The sequence below is a fragment of the Charadrius vociferus genome, unplaced genomic scaffold (assembly GCF_000708025.1).
Source record: "Charadrius vociferus isolate BGI_N301 unplaced genomic scaffold, ASM70802v2 scaffold38, whole genome shotgun sequence".
In the NCBI taxonomy this organism is placed as follows: Eukaryota; Metazoa; Chordata; class Aves; order Charadriiformes; family Charadriidae; genus Charadrius; species Charadrius vociferus.
Window position 1 is genome coordinate 2,898,630 of NW_009650176.1, and position 17,598 is coordinate 2,916,227.

At 44.5% G+C, this 17,598-nt stretch overlaps 1 protein-coding gene across 1 annotated transcript in view; it reads right to left on the minus strand.

Moving 5' to 3' along the window:
- The window catches only part of PTPRE (protein tyrosine phosphatase, receptor type, E), a 40,065-nt gene that overhangs the window by 20,396 nt on the left and 2,071 nt on the right, over positions 1-17,598 (minus strand). Inside the window, exons 2-8 of the mRNA XM_009892717.1 lie at positions 9,865-9,967; positions 9,527-9,600; positions 7,687-7,823; positions 1,924-2,014; positions 1,323-1,399; positions 1,163-1,199; positions 265-362 (exon numbers count right to left, since the gene is read on the minus strand). Coding sequence (XP_009891019.1) covers positions 265-362; positions 1,163-1,199; positions 1,323-1,399; positions 1,924-2,014; positions 7,687-7,823; positions 9,527-9,600; positions 9,865-9,967 — 617 coding nt within the window. The remainder of the gene's footprint in view (positions 1-264; positions 363-1,162; positions 1,200-1,322; positions 1,400-1,923; positions 2,015-7,686; positions 7,824-9,526; positions 9,601-9,864; positions 9,968-17,598) is intronic.

Here is a 17,598-nt window from a genome sequence, read left to right on the forward strand (position 1 = left end):
AAAACAAGCTGTAGAAATTTGCCTCTGGCTATGGGCTATGCAGGACAAAATTAACTATCAGATTATTTTTTTCCTTGAGATCTACGCATATTACTTTGTATTCTGGAAATTAAAACTACAGTTATGAGCAGAAACTCAGCTGTGCTGAGAGGGACTGGAGAAGGAAGTGGTCAGAGAGGTGACTGACCAGATGCTGAGCAGCCGCAACTACTTTTGGAGCACGCTCTCGTCGCAGCATCCCGGAGCAAACTGAAAGCTCTTTACCTCTTTTCTTTCTTTCAGGTTGGTTAACATGACGATAACGGCCGACTTCTGCTCCCATATCATCCTCCAGAAATCATTAACTGTTTCTTGCTTCGGTCCTGCAGACAGCAGACAGCTTTGCTCAAGAGGGCTGATGGAGACCAGCAGGAACACCCCAGGCCCTAAGCACTGGGTGCCCACCCAGATCCACGTTTACTACAGACTGCTCAGGTTTTTGAATATACCACAATATTTCTTAAAAAAAAATAAAATCATCATTTCTTTTACACAACCACATGCACTCAAATCGCCATTTCTAGCAGATACCTCCTCTCTCGAAATATTATTAATGCTCTTTTAAGCGGAATATGGCAGGAGCATCGCTGGGGATTTCTCCTTTGCAGGTCTCCCCCAAGCTGAGGTCCAACGTTCCCCGTGCCCACAGCGAACGGCTGGCGGAGAGCCGCTCATCGTGCTGGGCAGGACAGGGGTAGTTTTGAAGGGCAGGGGCAGCTATCGCTTTGTGTCTGGGATGGCAGCGACAAAGTGCCCTGAATTTGTGACTAAATACAGCGTAAGAATTCACGTGAAAATACTAAGATCACTTAGACCGACTGTATCATCAGGAGACATCATTTTTCACCCCCCCCCCCAGTAAATAGATGAAAAAAAAAAAGAAAAGAGAGAAGCAAAGCGGGGGTGGAAGGGGGAAGGTGCATCTCTCTGCTCAGAGCACTATTTGCAGGTCTAAAGGCAGTGGGTTACCTCATGTTCACTTGAATTTCGTTTAAACCATAACCTCTAAATCCCACCTCACATTTGGCAACCATCTGCAGCTGAAAATAACCTCTAAAACGCATCTAAAATTAAATGCGTTCAGCCATCAGATGCACAGAATAGAGAAAAGAGAATAAATTACCTTGTGCGGCTATGAATTTATTCTTTTCTTTATAACCCTATGGAAATAAATATCACAGCAGTTAAAAGATGAAATGCAATGCACACGAGCAAAAAACCCACTTATTTAATTCACAATCAAAGTTTGCAGTTTGGCCAACAACGGACAACTGTCGACTTACATCTATATATGACGCGTTAATGTAGTCTGAAGGTAGGACTCCATCGATTTGGGTCAAAATCACTCGGGAATGATCATCTGGAAGAAAAAACATTACAAGCGCCTTTGCACGATAATCAATCTGAAATACGTGCCCCGTCCTCGCAAGCGGGAGGCCAGGCTAAACGCACGCTTCCCAAAGCCAGCTCTCTCCTGCGTCGCTCCTAGTTCTCATCAAAAAAACTCTCCGCAAACCTCTCGCTTTGCTCTCACACCTGGAGGTCACCGCGACTGCAGCCCTACAATACTGGAAACCCCAAATCTGCCATATTTGATTGCCCCAAAACTAAGCTGAGATGCTAAAGTATCCACTTGACGTAGTGTAATTTGGTAGAACCCCGTAAGAGCTAAGGGAACCTGATAACCGCTACAGAAAAACCTAAGAGATGATCAATACTAGAGACGTGCCACAAAACAGACCAGTTTTGTACGTACAACGTATGAAGAACATTTGTGACCAGTGAAATTATACTACTCGAGTATTTTCAGCAAATGAACGCTGTTACCCACACGCTCAGTGCCAGAGTTAATTATCTGATTTAAAAGAAAAGGTAATGTCTTACATGGCAGGATGTTAGGATATCTGTTTTTCTCCCGGTTTTCTTCCTTATTTGCCATTTCAAATGTTCCCTGCACGTATCCAGGTGTTAATGACTTTAAAAAAAAAAAAAAAAAAAGAGATAAAAAAGTCAACGTGTTAGAAAACAGCTAACCCTTGACTGCATGTGGCTCAGGGAAAATCTACATTTATACACCGTGCCTTGCATCCAACAGAATTAAACATATTTTAGGGTTTTTTTTTCCCCCCCCGCAGTAACTTTCGTTACTCTATAACAGGAAACCACGTCCTGGCAGATTTCACTACAGAAAATGGAGTTCAGCAGTTTTGGGGAAAAAAAAAAAAAAGTAATTTTTCCACCCGAGATCACAGTTATTTAGAAAATTGTTAAACTCTGCGCTGCTGCTTTGAGCTGCCATCTGCCGCGGTGATTCACAGCGCCGTGACCCAGCCGCGAGGATGCGCCGCTCCCGCGAGCTCGGCTCTGGCAGCTACTTTTAGCAATAACAGTTGGTTCAATAACATAAATAGGAGTTTGATTGTTAATAGCTCACGGCTGAGAACATTAAATACCAAACATCTTGCCGAGATCCACAGGTGAGGGCCCAATGCTGGCAGAAAGGGAGGAAGAAAAAAAGAAATAAATCCCCAATTCTCAAGTCGCTGTACGAGCACAAGTCAAATTCTGCAAGTAATCAGCAAGATCGAAGATTGCAGATAAATTTAGTCAAGCTTAAAAAAAAAAAAAAAAAAAAGTCTTGCATGCCAATTAAATGAAAGGAAGAAATGGAGAGGAAGAGGCTGAAGATGAAAACAAGGAGGTGCTGGAGGTGGAGCCCCTCCAGTGACATGGCAGAAGCTGCTGAGGTACCACCACCACCGAGCTCAGGCTGCGGCGGAGAGCTCGGGGCAAGGGGAGACTCGGGAAAGGCAGCGTCCATCAAGAGACATGGCACGAGACTCCTGCCCTGCACTTTTAGCGGCCCCCTCACTGCTAAATGGTGGAAACAAGAACCAAATTTCATTAAATTTCTTGTATTGAACTCCTAAAAAGCCCAGTGTCAGCGGGTTGGATCCCACCGAGGTAAAATCCCAGTGGTTTGGGAATGCACAACCACCTTCTCCCACCCTTCTTCTACCTCCCACAGCCCACTCTGAATCACGGAGGGGAAGGGAAAAAAGCGGTAAGGGACTGTACAGCTTACAGCAACTATCCCCCCTTGCCGGGCAGAGAGCAGGGCTTGGAATTTCCCCTTAAAAGCAGCGATCCGTGTTGTCAGGGTGACATAGGATAAAAAGGGGGGTGCGGGGAGGACTTCTGCACCACCACAGAGGAAACAGCACCATGCATTTGTGGGTTTGGTTGTTGGTTGGGTGGTTGGTTTTTTTTTTTAAGCTCACTTAAACTTGTGAATGTAAGTAAAAGAAAGGAGCGACAAGGTTTAAAAGAAAAAAAAGAGTTGAAGAAAGCTGCTTTTAGCAAACTGCTTAATTCCTTATTTGAACGAAGACTGTTTTTGTAATTAAAATGCATTTACAATTTAGAAAACACAGAAACTTAATTTATGTTTTGCATAAAAAGAAATAATTAGCACTTCAAACGCGATTTCGTCAAACTTCAAAAGTCAGGGAACCCATTCCCAATAAATAGTCATATAAATTCTGCATCTTCATGTGAAAAACGCATGAAAAGTAATTATCTCTGGCAAAATAATCCCTCCATTCCCCGCTCCTTACTCCTGCGAGGCCCCGACGTCTCCCTGGAAACCTCCTAATGTCCCACTGCCCTGCGTGAAGCGGGTTTTGAACCCCAGTGCAAGGACACAGCCCGTTTTGCCGCTCCCACCCATCTTCAGAGGGGAGATGTGATTCATCAAGGATGCGATTCATCGAGGATGCGCTTCACCACGTCCTCTCCAGCACCCTGTGCATCACGAGGAGCCCATGACTCTTGGTGGCACCAGGTCATGTGCTGCCACCGCAGCCTTATCTGCTCCCACTTCTGCTCCCACTTCTCAGGGATCCTCACGTCTCTCTGATGCTTCGGAGGGGCTCCACCTAGCCCACCATTGGCGCATTTTCTCCTTTTTTTTTTTTTTTTTTTTTTTTTCACTGAATGAAGTGCAGGGGCTTCTGAAGTCAAAATTAAACTGTCAAAAGCGAAAGTCAAAATCAAAATTTCAAAGGCGAAAGTCAAAATTAAAATTTCAAAAGCAAATTCTTACAGGAAGGCTTTCAGCCATTACTCTGACAATCAGGGCAATAAGCCCGCCACCACAAACTTCAAACATCCAGCTCATCTTGCATTACAGATGATAAAAAGAGGTAAGACGTACTTGGAAGGACCATACAGAAAGGAGTATGTTTGGGGCTTTTTTTATTTTTTTTAATTTTTTTTTTTCCTGGGAAGAACGAACACATTCTTCCTGCTGCTCTGTGCTCACAAAGAAATCAAATAATAAAAATAATGAAGCAAGTGAGATTCTATTTGAGAATCTAGGAGTCTCTGCTATTCTGGTTAGTGTACAAGCTCAATAAGTGCACGGTACTTCTTAAGAATAATTTAGGCTTTAAAGATAAAATCAAAAGAATTGAAGAACACCCATCAGGCACACAAATCTATGAGAACTATGTTCAAAAATCCTTTCTGTCCGCTGCCTATCTTTGTCTATCAGCGCTTACTTGTTTTTCTTTTCACCAGAAGGATCAATTAGGAACTAACTTCTAACCCCCCATGGCAGGAAGGTGGAACTAGAAGATCTTTAAAGGTTCCTTCCAACCCAAACCATTCTACGATTCTTTGGCTGGTGCACATTCCTGGCCACCTCTGGCTCACAGGACTCACCATTTTTGGCCTAAATCTGTTTCAAATTCGCAACGGAGCCCCTGTATGTGCGTTCCCGGCAGTGCCTGACCCCTGACACGTTAGACCAGGCTGTGCGAAGCAAACACCACAGTGGGCAGAGATCCCCATCAGTTGAGCATCCCCAGCCCCGGGCTGCAGTCGGGCTCCACCGCAGCTCAGCAGCTCCTGTCCACTGAATCACAGAACTGTCTAGGTTGGAAGAGACCCTTGGGATCATCAAGTCCAACCATCTACCCTACTCTACAAAGTTCTCCTCTACACCATATCCCCCAACACCACATCTCAACGGCGCTTAAACACATCCAGGGATGGGGACTCAACCCCCTCCCTGGGCAGCCTATTCCAATGCCCAACCACTCCTTCTGTGAAAAATTCTTTCCTAAAGTTCAGTCTAAATCTCCCCTGTTGGAGCTTGAAGCCATTCCCTCTTGTTCTGTCATTAATTACCTGTGAGAAGAGACCAGCACCAACCTCTCCACAGTGTCCTTTCAAATAGTTGTAGAGAGTGAGGAGGTCTGTCCTCACAGAATGGTTTGGGTTGGAAGGGGCCTTAAAGACCATCTAGTTCCAACAAACCCCCCTGCCACGGGCAGGGACACCTCCCACCAGCCCAGGTTGCTCAAATCCAACAGCTTGCACAAAGGGGACAACTTTGGACCCATCCAAAAACCTGCAGGATTTGGCAGGTGTCCTGGTTTGAGGTAAAACAGAACCAATTTTGGTCAGTAACTTCGCTTCTTAGCTGGGCCTCTCTAACTACTGAAATTAACAGCATCTTGTGCAGACAGTGTTCACTCTCTCAGGGTGACAAGACCTATGTTTATAGCTGATGCCCAGGCACGGGATGCAGAGAGGACCTTGCTTATACTTATTGCTATAACACCCAAGGCCAACCAACTTTGTTATTTGCCCCGTTGGAGGGTCGGAAGCGGAAAAAGGCAGTGGGGTCCCACCTGCAAGGAGGTGCAATGGCCAATGTCTGAGGAGGACTCTGTTCGTCTGCCTGCGATCCCGATCCTGAATGCAGATCCGGAATCCAGTTCCCGTCCGTCACTGAGTCCAGCCTGGGATTGCCCCAGTGCCAGCCGGTGTCGTGATTGTCATCTCGGGAGCTTGATACAGTTTTGTATCTATTTCCTTATTTCTTTTTTATTTTATTATTAATATTTCATTAAAGTTCATTTAGTTCCTTCTAAACTCGTAAGTCTCTTTTTTCTCCTCTGCCCCTCTCTCTGAAGAGGGATAGAGGAGAGCATCTGTCGGTCCCATCTGGGGTCCCCCAGGTCCCCAGTAGCCGATTTGGCCTAAACCACGACAGCAGGGCCGGCTTCGAGGAGCAGGTACAGCCAGTGGGAGGATGGAGCTGAGGATGCTCTGAAGGTGAGGTCGTCACACAGATGTCTTTGTGCCCAAGGGCCCCGATTTCTCAACCCCTTTCCTTCCAGCACTGCAGTAACAGACCGCCGTTAGTCAGCTTTCCTGGTTTATGCTACAATATCCATCACGCTGATTTTCAGCTGTCTTTCACCCTCTCCTTCCCTCTCAAGCTTGAGCAAACAGCTCATTCATCCACGCAAACAGCCACAGGAGATGCTGCGGGGGGGGGGGGGGGGGGGAAACCCCAAACCACACGAAGCATCCAGCAGACTTTCTGTGCCATCACCCCCGGCACCGCTCAGACTGCTCTCTTATGGGGACCGGACCCCAGTTTTCAGAGTCAGCGCTTGTGTGCAGACAGAAACTCACCCGCTCACAGCGTGGGGCAGAAAGCGATCCAAGCACAGCAGGTTTTAAAAATAAAAATAGATGGGCTTGTTGCGCTCCTTAACCGCGGAGCGAATTCATCAAGAGAGGCAAAATTCACAAGCGCGCACCCCGTCAAATTAGTTTTCACATTCATTTTGTCGACTTCGATAAATGCCTCCCCAGTGCCCCCTCTCTGATAAGGCACAGAAATTATGTGTTTTAAATATATCATCAAACAAATTGCAGATATAAATATGCTACCAATTAAGAAGGTAACTCAACAGACTGTCTAATCAATGCGTGCATCGGCTTTGACAACTGCGTATTTGACATTTAAGCTACGGCTCCGTGCATCTTGCTTCTGCTGTTAAGGGAAGTGAAAAGAAATAATAAAAGTATGGAAAAGGCCCCGAACGCAGATGGGCGAGAGCAGACGGGTTTCTCCATAGAAACCGGCTTTGCAGCAGCTCACCACAGACTCCGGTTAAGACTCATCTATATGATCCCACGTGACTGCAGCGGGGCTTATGGGTAGAAAAGAAAATCTCCTTTCTGACCAAGGCAACGCTTTAAAGAAAAACCCTTAAAGTTGAGGTACTTCGTAGAAATGTAGGTGCTAGGGCCCAGGGCGCTGCAGAAAGGGAAGGGATGGGATGATGACGAAGAGCAAAAGGTCAAATTACCAAATAAAAAGAAAAAGTGAAACCTCACTAAGGCAATATTAAAGGCCACACTGTGTCTTCTCCTCTAAGTACTCCCTATAGAGGTGAGACGCTCAGACTCCCAAAAAAAACCCACCACCACGAAAGTCAATGCGAAAGAGATTCATATTCAATTTTCCTCTCCTCCAGCTTTCAGGCAAACACGAAAGACCTTCTTCAAATGTCAGCAAGTGTCAAACAGGTTATATGTTACCAATTTGGCCTCACCATATCATAAAGCAGTTAATGTTCCGGATTTTGTGCAGATAAAGGGTTCCCAACGCATGACAGAGCGTGTACGAACAGCACCAGCACGCTCGCACAAGGCTGCGAGATACCCCCGGCGCCCACCAAATATTTTTAAAAGAATTTTAAAATAAAAAGAATTTATTTTTAATATTTGCAGGCACTCTCATTCGCCATGCAGCCGTCCGCTCCACACGTGAGAACTTACATTAAACTCCTCCCGGAAGAGCTTCCCTTCATCCGCTGATCGCATCCGTATCTCCTCTTCGAGATTTTCTACTGGAATAGGGAAATACTTCTTCGGGCCCGAGGGAGACCTGCTCAGCAGCATCACCCGTTGCTGTTCTGTCAGTACAAGGAAAGTACGTGTTAAAGGCAGGTCCAGAGCAACAGATAACAAGCTATTTCCAACTACAAATTAATTTTTACGCTGGAAGATGGCAAAACATACTTCTCCCATGAGACTTCAGTCGGTGATACAGCTGATTTAAGTAATACCAAAAAACAAAACCACAAGCCAAGTAGTTGCTTCGAGAACACAATAAATTCAAGTAGAGCCACTAGGGGTAAAATAAATGATGTCTGTATTGACACCGGATTAAATGTGACCAACTTTTATTTAGAAAAGGGGAAGGTTCCTCCTGCTGATGGAGAGCACACCATGGGGCAGGAACAGCTTTTAGCATCTATCACCAAAGAGATGCCGCTAGATTATTTCACTTGTGAAAGGGAAAAAAATAACAATAAAAAAAAAAATCTTTAACTTGGCAGACAACAGAAACCCCGCACCAAGACGCGCTGTTGCTGTCCCTCTCTGTTGCCCCGATCACCCCAGCATCAGCCCAGTCCCATCACACAGAGGCTCAGCGGTGGCACAGTTTGGTACGGGGATGGCTGTGGGCGCTTCTTGCCACCTAGACCTCGGCTGGCATAGGGAAATAAAGCCACGGGACACCTTCACCCGCTGCCTTCGTGGCCCTTCAGGAACACAACCAGCCACCTGGGAACCGAAATGAGCATCTCCGCAGGTGGTCCAGCAGGAGGGGCTGGGAGAAGCGGAGGGATTAAGCCTGCTGCTTGCTGGAGACAAGCTTTATTTACAACCGAAGGCAACCAGAAAGGCAGACCACTTCCCTACAGGCCGATAACGACGATTTCCACTTGCAAAGGAGAAGTCCCTGGCGGCTGCGTTAACCGTTCATGGCCCACGGGCACTATGCGGGGCCGGGCCACCAAACCGCACTTGCCGGTGTCCCTGTGCCCCAGCCCCGACCGAACAGGAAGGTGACGGGTATATTTAGAGGTCGGACTTTCTCTCTGACTGCCGCCGTGTTTGCTAACCCATTCTTCGGTTCACGCGTAGCCATGCGGAACCCGCACAAAGATGTAATTCTTTTTATCGTTATTTTTTTTCTCTTTTTTTTATGATATATATATATAAGCAAGAAACGAATGGCCCCACCACATTTGCTGGGTTTGAACTGAGCCCCACGGAGCAACCCACCCCAAGGGCTCCCCGCCAACAGAAATAAACCCAGCACATTGAAGAAGTCAGTGGAAAACATTTCCAACTCCTGAGAGTGTTTTATTTTCGTGCCGCGGGCTTACAATGCCGACCCGTCTCATCCCCTTGCTTGTTTTGCTTTACGTTCAGCAACCAGCCCATCATTTCACAGAGTTAAGGACCTTTTGCTTCTCCGTTTAGGCAGAAATATTGCAATTCTTTCTCTAAATACAAAGATCACAGTGCCCCAAACCTAGATCTCAGCTGGCATTCCTAATAAAGCGTAGATAAAGAGCACAAGAAACATTTGCTGTAGCGCAACTTAAAGTGAAAATCATTTAAAGCCAACAGATTATGTCTACACATACTTAAATATGGACTTTCTTTTAAAAAAAAACCCACAACTATTTTCTCTTTAATAACAATCCCATAACTTATATTGTATATAAAAAGCAAACATAACTGAATAATTCTTAATTAGCAAACAAGCGTATGCATACAGGAACAAAATTCACCCTGAGAAGGAAAGCAAATCCCTCCATACCTTGTTCTTCTAAGATCCCATTTGGCATCTTTTTGTCCCCGGAGTTCACAACAGCTTTCCTATGTCTTCTGAACCTGAAACGCACACCCCACGTTAATCTGAGGAACCGTGTTGAAAGGTAAGAAGCATTTTCCCACAGCAGTCTGTACCGACCATGTAATTCGGGAGAAACTCTTTCTGTTCATCTTCGCGGCGAGAGCCACCACCGCCGTGGCAGCCTCCTCCTCCGCTGCGATGGAGGCTCCTGCCTCACCATAAGTACGCCTTTCATTTCCTTGTTAGATCATATCGAAACAAGACTGAGCTAGTTCTGCATGCAGAGCTCCACACAGACCTACCTGAAAAAATAGCCGGCCAACAGAATGAAAATGATGAAGACCAGGAGCAGAATGAGCATGGAAGTCAGCAGGTCCTTGTGTAAATTGTTCTCCTCTGTAGAGTCTGTGGATTGAAGGCAGTCATTGTGAGACATTATAGACACGGGCTGCCTAATGTGGTGCAGAAACCGTGCTCGGTGTATCAATAATACGTGGTTCTAGGCAATAATCTGCTTGTACTTACGGAAAGCATCACAAATTATTTAATAATATGCAAAGCTGAAATTAAAAGTTCTTTTTTTTTTTTTTTCTTTTTTTCCTTTCTCTTCCCCCCCCCTTCAAAAATGCAACCGAACAACCTGCTGCTGAGAACATCACCGGTATTTTTTTTTTTGAGTGACTGGTTCAGCAAAGAACTTGCCTGTAGTTAGAGTAAGTTTAAAGGCTACAAGGTATTAAGCTAAATTTGAAGCCCATTTAAAAGGTTTGCCGCGGTACCCTCACGCGCATCAGCTGTTTCTCAGCCCGACAGCAATCATCTCCCAAGAATGCCACCCCTTGTCTAGATTTTATCGACTTCAGAGATACAACCTGTGTTTTAAACATTAAACATCTCATTTCCCAGCCAGAAACGCTGCTGCTGGCTGGCCCAGGCGGGAAAGCACACACTGAGTGTGATGGAGGAGGAAGGGGAGACTTCTACAGTGTCTTCTATGGCTTATGTTACAAAAAAAATATATATTATATTATATATAAATAAAGAACACGTAGGAATAATGAGACTTTTAACAAATACTCAGAATGGAAATAAAAAAAATATATCTTTGTTATATCTAGTATAAACTGCACGTCTCATCCCTCTGTTAATAGTGGTTTTATGTATGTGACTATATTTTAGTTTCATTATGCTTCTGTAACCTCTTAATTCTGCCAAACAATTCACTATGTAACACACTAAAATCATTAAAAAACTGTGGTTTATTTAAGAAAGCAAAACTCTCGGCCTTAGCCTTCAGCAAGCGAAATACAACCCCGCTACCTGTTTCTCTGTCCAACCAGAGGAATAAATCCAGGTTAGTATAACAGCGGTGGGAGAGACCTCGTGAAGTGGGAAGGATGAGGCCTTCACACCTGGAATTTATTGCCCACACCACAGGATACCGAAAGAAGCCGATCTTTCCCCAGTTACAGCCAAAGGAGCCACCCGAGGCAGCAGCCCACACTTCGGGACGGTCCCCTGGGAGTCCGGACCCCCCTCCCCAGTTTCTCCACCGCTACACCAGCCTTCCTCAGCCCCCCTTCATTTGCACTTTTTATAAGTCTTCCACCAATGTACACTCGTAAAAAAAATAAAGCAAATTTCGTTGCTGGTGGTGTGTTGTTGGTTTTTTTTTTTTTCTTTTTCTTTTTAAACTACATTTACACACTTTTAACGAGTTCTTCACCATCTTTGAGAACTGCAATAGTGATTTCTCCTAACACCTCTTGCATTCACACTTCCCTCAAGTCTTTCGCTTTCTTGCAGCAAAGGCTTTCTGAAGAGATCTTGCCACAAGCCTCGACATAAAGTACCATGAAAGCACAAGATTACAGTAAATACACAGGAGTAGACAACACCTGCAATATTACAGAGAAGAGCTCATATGGATAAACCCACTGCCCAGAACTGATCGCTGCAAAACCATTTGGGTGCTGGTTTGTATCTTCTGAGCAGCTGGAAACTCTCTGGATGCTCAAACAGGGTATTAGGGCACAGAAAAACTTCTTTTAGGGGCGTAGGTGCACCAGGGGCATCCGAGGAAAGAACTTATCTCAAGTCAACGTAATAGTACAAAGAAAGGGAAGGCAACAAAATGCCTGAAACTTGACATTTAAGTGGTATATAAAGATAATAGTGACAGGCATGATAATATTATAATCAGAAACCATCACTTGACAGGGTTTCAGCAAAATCACTGCTGGGAGGAGTGTCTGGATGAACGTGCATCACCAGAAACAGCTTAACAATTTCTGCGTGGTATTTAGAAATAGCGCGCTCTGTATGGAAACCGAGGTACGACAACACAACAAAACAAGAATATACATATAAATTTGCCCCTCACAGGCAAAAAGAAGTCACTTTAGCCCACTTCTGAAGTTGAGACATTTCAGACTGAATATCTCGGAATCCTCCAGGATTTAGGGGTTTTGTGTCAGTTCTCGTCATTGGCTCTGTGTCAAGACCCATGACACAAGGGGAGGAAAACAGTAAGTTTGAGTCACGAGGGAATAAAAATTTCCTTCAGTTCGTTACACAATACAAAAAATCACCCGTCTCTTCCTTTCAGAAGAACTGATGGTTTTGGGGTGTCTCTGGAAAACTGATTCCTGGACAACCACAGAAAGCCTCAATCCAACCCAGGAGAAGAGAAGTTCAACCTCCTGTCAGACTACTGTCCACGATTCTTTAGTTAAGGACAGAGCACCCCTGCCATGACTCATGCAATCCTCTGCATCGACTTCTCACCTCTCCTCCTACCATCTCACAAGGAAATTAGGTCAAAAGCCACAAACAGTCCCTTCTTCCTTGTACACGGGCACATCTGTTTTCGAAGCCTTGCAGCAGCACATTGACGGCTTCACCCCTGCAGAGCCTGTGTGGAGGGCACGGTGTGATTTTAAACAGTTTCATTTATTACCTGCATTTTCTTCAGCACCTGCATTGATAATTTTATTAACGGAGCCCAAAAATTGTAAGCAAAAGTTATGAGTGGGCTGAGGCCACGGTAGACTCAGAGGCTGAAGGATCTTTGGCCAACACAACCGCCTAAATATCAAGTGGGATTTTAAGGGGAGACTAAAAGACAAACCTGAAATATTTTATTTTTTTTTTTTTTAAATCAGCATTGCTTCAAAAATTGAGAACTGAAACGTATGAGCAAATGCACACAGAAGAGGCAGATGTCCTCTAAAGCACATCTCTACTGCAGCCATTGCCAGGGAATATTTGCCACTCCCCCAACATAACGAGAGCTGTGGTCCAAACCCACAGGGCTTTCCATTCACAGCCACGCAAAAAAAAGATCATCCCGAGGGTATTTTTTTTTAGAAATACAATGAAATAGTGACTTTCATCTTGTCAAGAGAGGAGGATTAGCGCTAGGAGGGTGGTGGCAACCCCTCGTGCTTCCCCTGCCACCCACTGAGGCTGACTCACAGGTTCTTCCCAGCTCCTTTCCCAGTCCCGCTGGCCCAGCCGTTTGAACGGCTCTTTCTGGCAACGTACCACCATTTCCTTCAGGGTTACGATGTTCCCACTTTCCGTATGTGTCAAAAACAAAACCACCCACAAGAAAAAAAAAAAAAGAAAAAAAAAAAGGGAAGTAACAGCAGTGTGTGCACACCAGTAACTGTCCCGTGATCCTCCCTCCACACTCTCTCCAAAACTTTGATTTTCTTCATCCCTGCATCGGCTCCTTTGCAAGTAGGACCTGAACGGTAAAATGCCCCATGCATAAAAGTGTGATTAAACCACTTTTTCCTCCTTCCACAAAAGCAAGCTAACAAGGAAAGGTGCGTGGTTTGCCCTAAGTAGCAAGTCAAGTACCTGGAATTATTCTGGTGATTGACAAAGAACAGACGAGATATTGTTTGTCTGAGCACAGAAGTCCCAAAATAGGCTCTATTTATTCACAGGTCTGAACTTCTTTTCAAAAACCAGAGAACTTAACCCTCCAACTCTCCAAAACTAAAACCAAACTGCTCTCACCTGTTATTTGGGTTAGATTTCAAGTGGGGCTTTTTCAGGGTGCATCTTCACCTCTGCTGTCCCTTCAGCAGACACACAAATGTCCTGTAAACCGTCCTCAGACCCCAGAAGCTTTTTGGGAGCGACACGTGCCTCTGTTTTGGGTCAGACCTGTTGTTTCTGACATCCAGCTGTGCAAAGGACCCTGACCTCCTCCGACATCTATTTCACACGAAGAGGGGCTATCACAACATCTTGACACAGACCTTATCCGTCACATGGCAAACACAGCACACGCAATCTCAGATAGTGCCACTTTATAAAATATACGATTATTAATAGAATTCTGGTCAAATTTTAATAGAGTTGTTTTGCCAAAGGCACAAAACCCAACGCTTCCCAGTTCACCACAATGTTGCTATTTATACCCAACTTCTATTGGAGTAACGCATCGGCCCGTGCGGGACACAGGAGCTCTCAGACACATCTCTGCTGAAGAGCTCAGTCCAGCTGGCATCAGCTTCTGCGACCAGCTTGCCTGGTGGCCATGCAAGACCTCCGACAGTAATTTAGGGGATACTTCAGACAGGATAACCTATCATGCATGAGAGTGTTGAATATCTTCCATATTACTCCTTCATCTGTTCATGTTTCAAGGGGCAACGAAGCATCTCCAATTTTTCTGGTAGTCTTTTCATGCTCCTCACGTGCCCCACAGAGCGGGTGACTCTCTCCGAGTCCACCAAGAACAACTGGAAGGAGTAGCAGAGGTCATCAAAGCACACACAGCTGCAGGACAGAGACCCGTTCGAGTCACCACCTTGCTGGGGGTACCGGGATGCCACTCACAGTGCAGATGCGCGAGTGGCCCAGGCTGTCCTCATGCCAGCATTTGGACTGATGCTAAGGTGATGACACAGTCAAGTGACCTATTTTGGGTAGTCCTTAGTACTTTTTGTGGACATAGGCATTTTTGAAATGTCTGGATTGGGCGAGTAGCAGAGCATTTAAGTTATTTGTTGTTGTTGTAAAAACTTCTGCGAGTGCTTAACTTCTGTTTGCTGAACTTTCTGTTCATATTTAACAGCGATTGATTTATACTAATTAAGGCTCTTGCACATCAGCGTGTGTCTGCTATACACCGAAAAGCTCCAAGTTAACTCAACAAAAGGACAACTCTCCTCTTTTCTCAGTTTTCATTCTGCCACCCTGTCCCCTTGAGGGCCGGCTGAATTTGTGCTGCGATGGCTGGGCAGGAGAAGTCCACCCTTGCCAACAGGGATATCAGAGAGTCCAGACTAAGCCCTTTCATGGTGTTTTTGGAAGAGAATACCCCAACCCTGCAGAGAATCACTGTGCTTCGCCCTGCCTTGATTGTGGAGTGGAAGCAGATACACAACTGATAACCAGGAGATGTGTTCAGGACATATGAAAAACGAACCCAAATTACATAAAAAAATAAATAAACGAAGGGCAAAGGACAAAGACGGGTAAGGAAGGGAAACCAGTGTCCACAGCCTGCAGTACACAAGAAGGCAAACAGCAGCAAATGCCAGAATCGTGCCTGCGTTTGCTACCCTGGAGCCGACCGCCGCACAGCCCGACCGAGCACAGCCCCACCCGCCACCGCGATCCGAGAATGGGTTGGGTTGGAAAGGACCTTTAAAGGTCATCTAGTCCAACCCCTAATCCAAAACCACCTATTTACGAAGTTCTGCTTTTCAAACTACTTCTTGGAATTGAGTATCTACCAGCAAAGCATCCCTTTGGCTTTTAAATACTAAGTAAAATGAGCCACCATCCTTCCTCAAAACTCAATTTTCTTATGATGCCTCACTTTCTACATGAAAGAAGCACCACCAGCCTAGTGTGAAAGTCCCCATCTCTAGGTCCCGTCCTGGCTATCGTATAGCAAGACTTCATTCTTTCTATACATTGCTTCAGTTATCTTGCCCCTCTACTCCACTCTGGTGAGACCCCACCTGGAGTACTGCATCCAGCTCTGCAGTCCCCAACATAAGAAGGACATGGACCTGCTGAAGCGTGTCCAGAGGAGAGCCATGAGGATGATCCGAGGGCTGGAGCACCTCTGAGGAGAGGCTGAGAGAGTTGGTGCTGTTCAGCCTGGAGAAGAGAAGGCGAATAAGGGGAGATCTTATTGCGGCCTTCAGTGCCTAAAGGGGCTCCAGGAGAGCTGGGGAGGGACTGTTTACTGGGGCATGGAGTGATAGGACGAGGGGGAATGGCTTCAAACTGGAAGAGGGCAGGTTTAGATTAAACATTAGGAAGAAGTTTTTCCCTGTGAGGGTGGTGAGGCACTGGCACAGGTTGCCCAGAGAGGTTGTTGAGGCCCCATCCCTGGAGGTGTTCAAGGCCAGGCTGGAGGTGGCCTTGGGCAACCTGGGCTGGTGGGAGGTGTCCCTGCCCAGGGCAGGGGGTTGGAACTGGATGATCTTCAAGGTCCTTTCCAACCTAAACCATTCTGTGATTCTATGATCTTCAAAGACACCCACTAACTTGAAAGCTTAAACCAGCAAGAAGTAGGGCATCAAAAGCCGCACCTTGCAACCTCCCACTCATCTGATAAATTCATTACCTCCACATGTTAATACATCGGTGGTGGGAAGAAACTGTAAAGATGGGCATGAAAGCCATGAAATATTCAGCAAGTAAACACTAAAGAAATTTAAACATTTGGAAAGGGCTTAAAAGCTTTACTACTGCAACTCCCAGGCTGCTTCCACATTTACACTACATAACAAGTGAAAATACAAGAGGAAGTAAAAGAATCCTGACTGTGATTAATACTGGCTAACTAATTAATAATTGAGTAACCAGGAATTATTTAAATGCTATGGACAGTACCATCTATAAATAGTCTGTCACAAATATTTGACAGCATAAATTTTTAATCGACTTGAAATATGCATTTATTTATGCAAATCCAAATAAATAAATACTGGTTTATATTTATTTAATACAGTTGAATACTCTGAGAAAATGGCAGTGCAATTTCTCCAGTAAATGACAGTGCAATAAACCCCCAGAATATGCTGATTTTAATGAAAGGGAATTTTTACGGTAGCAGTTTCATGGTACTCTTGTAGGAAGCAAAATGGCACTAGAGCTGAAAAATTGAGCCATACAGCCTAGGTTTCCATGTTTGAAATAAGAATGAAACCAACATTTTAATTCAACAAATGTTTTAAAACTCGTCAGCTAAAATAATGACATGCAATAAATTATAACTGCTTTTTCAGAATCAAAAGCGTCTTATCTTTTTGGATCATTCATCAAATTAGCATGTAAAAGGAAAGCTGGATTTTTTTTAGTATCCGTCAGTTCTTTCCATATTCTTTTAAATGGAATTTTCTTGATATTTCAATCAAAAAAATCTTTATTTTTGTATTCAAAAATACTGTATTAGTTCAATGGCTCTCATATGTATTTGATAATCCTATTATCTTGGAACTTCATATACAGCAATACATTTTTCGTGTGCACGTACTTGTCTATCAGACAAAACTCTCTGCTTCTCGCTGCAAAGTAATGAAGGCTTTGATATTTAGGAAAAAACAGTTTAGTCGTACTAATCATTTCTAAATCGTATCACTGAAATTAAGATTTAATTAAAAGACGGATGATAAGATTGCTCTTCTCCATATTACCATACTTAAATTCAACACAATTTTGAATTAAGCTCTGAAGATGAACAGCATCTATGGAGAAACTCCCTTTTTACTAATCTTATTAAAATTCTGGGAAGTGATAAAACTAACAAGTTACTTCCCTTTCCCAATTCCCATATTCTTACTTATTCGGACCAATATTAATAACTCGTTCTTCTACTGCTCCAGGTGCCAGACAAGGAGCAGGGCACTGGAACGACTTGATGTTATTTCAGCAGAACCGTTTCTTAGTAATTTTTTACTTATCTAATTTTTTATTTATATTAGCCATGTATTTATTTCAAAAGGCCTAAGCAAAACAACACTAAGATTGTCATTACTAATGGTAGAGACCCTTCT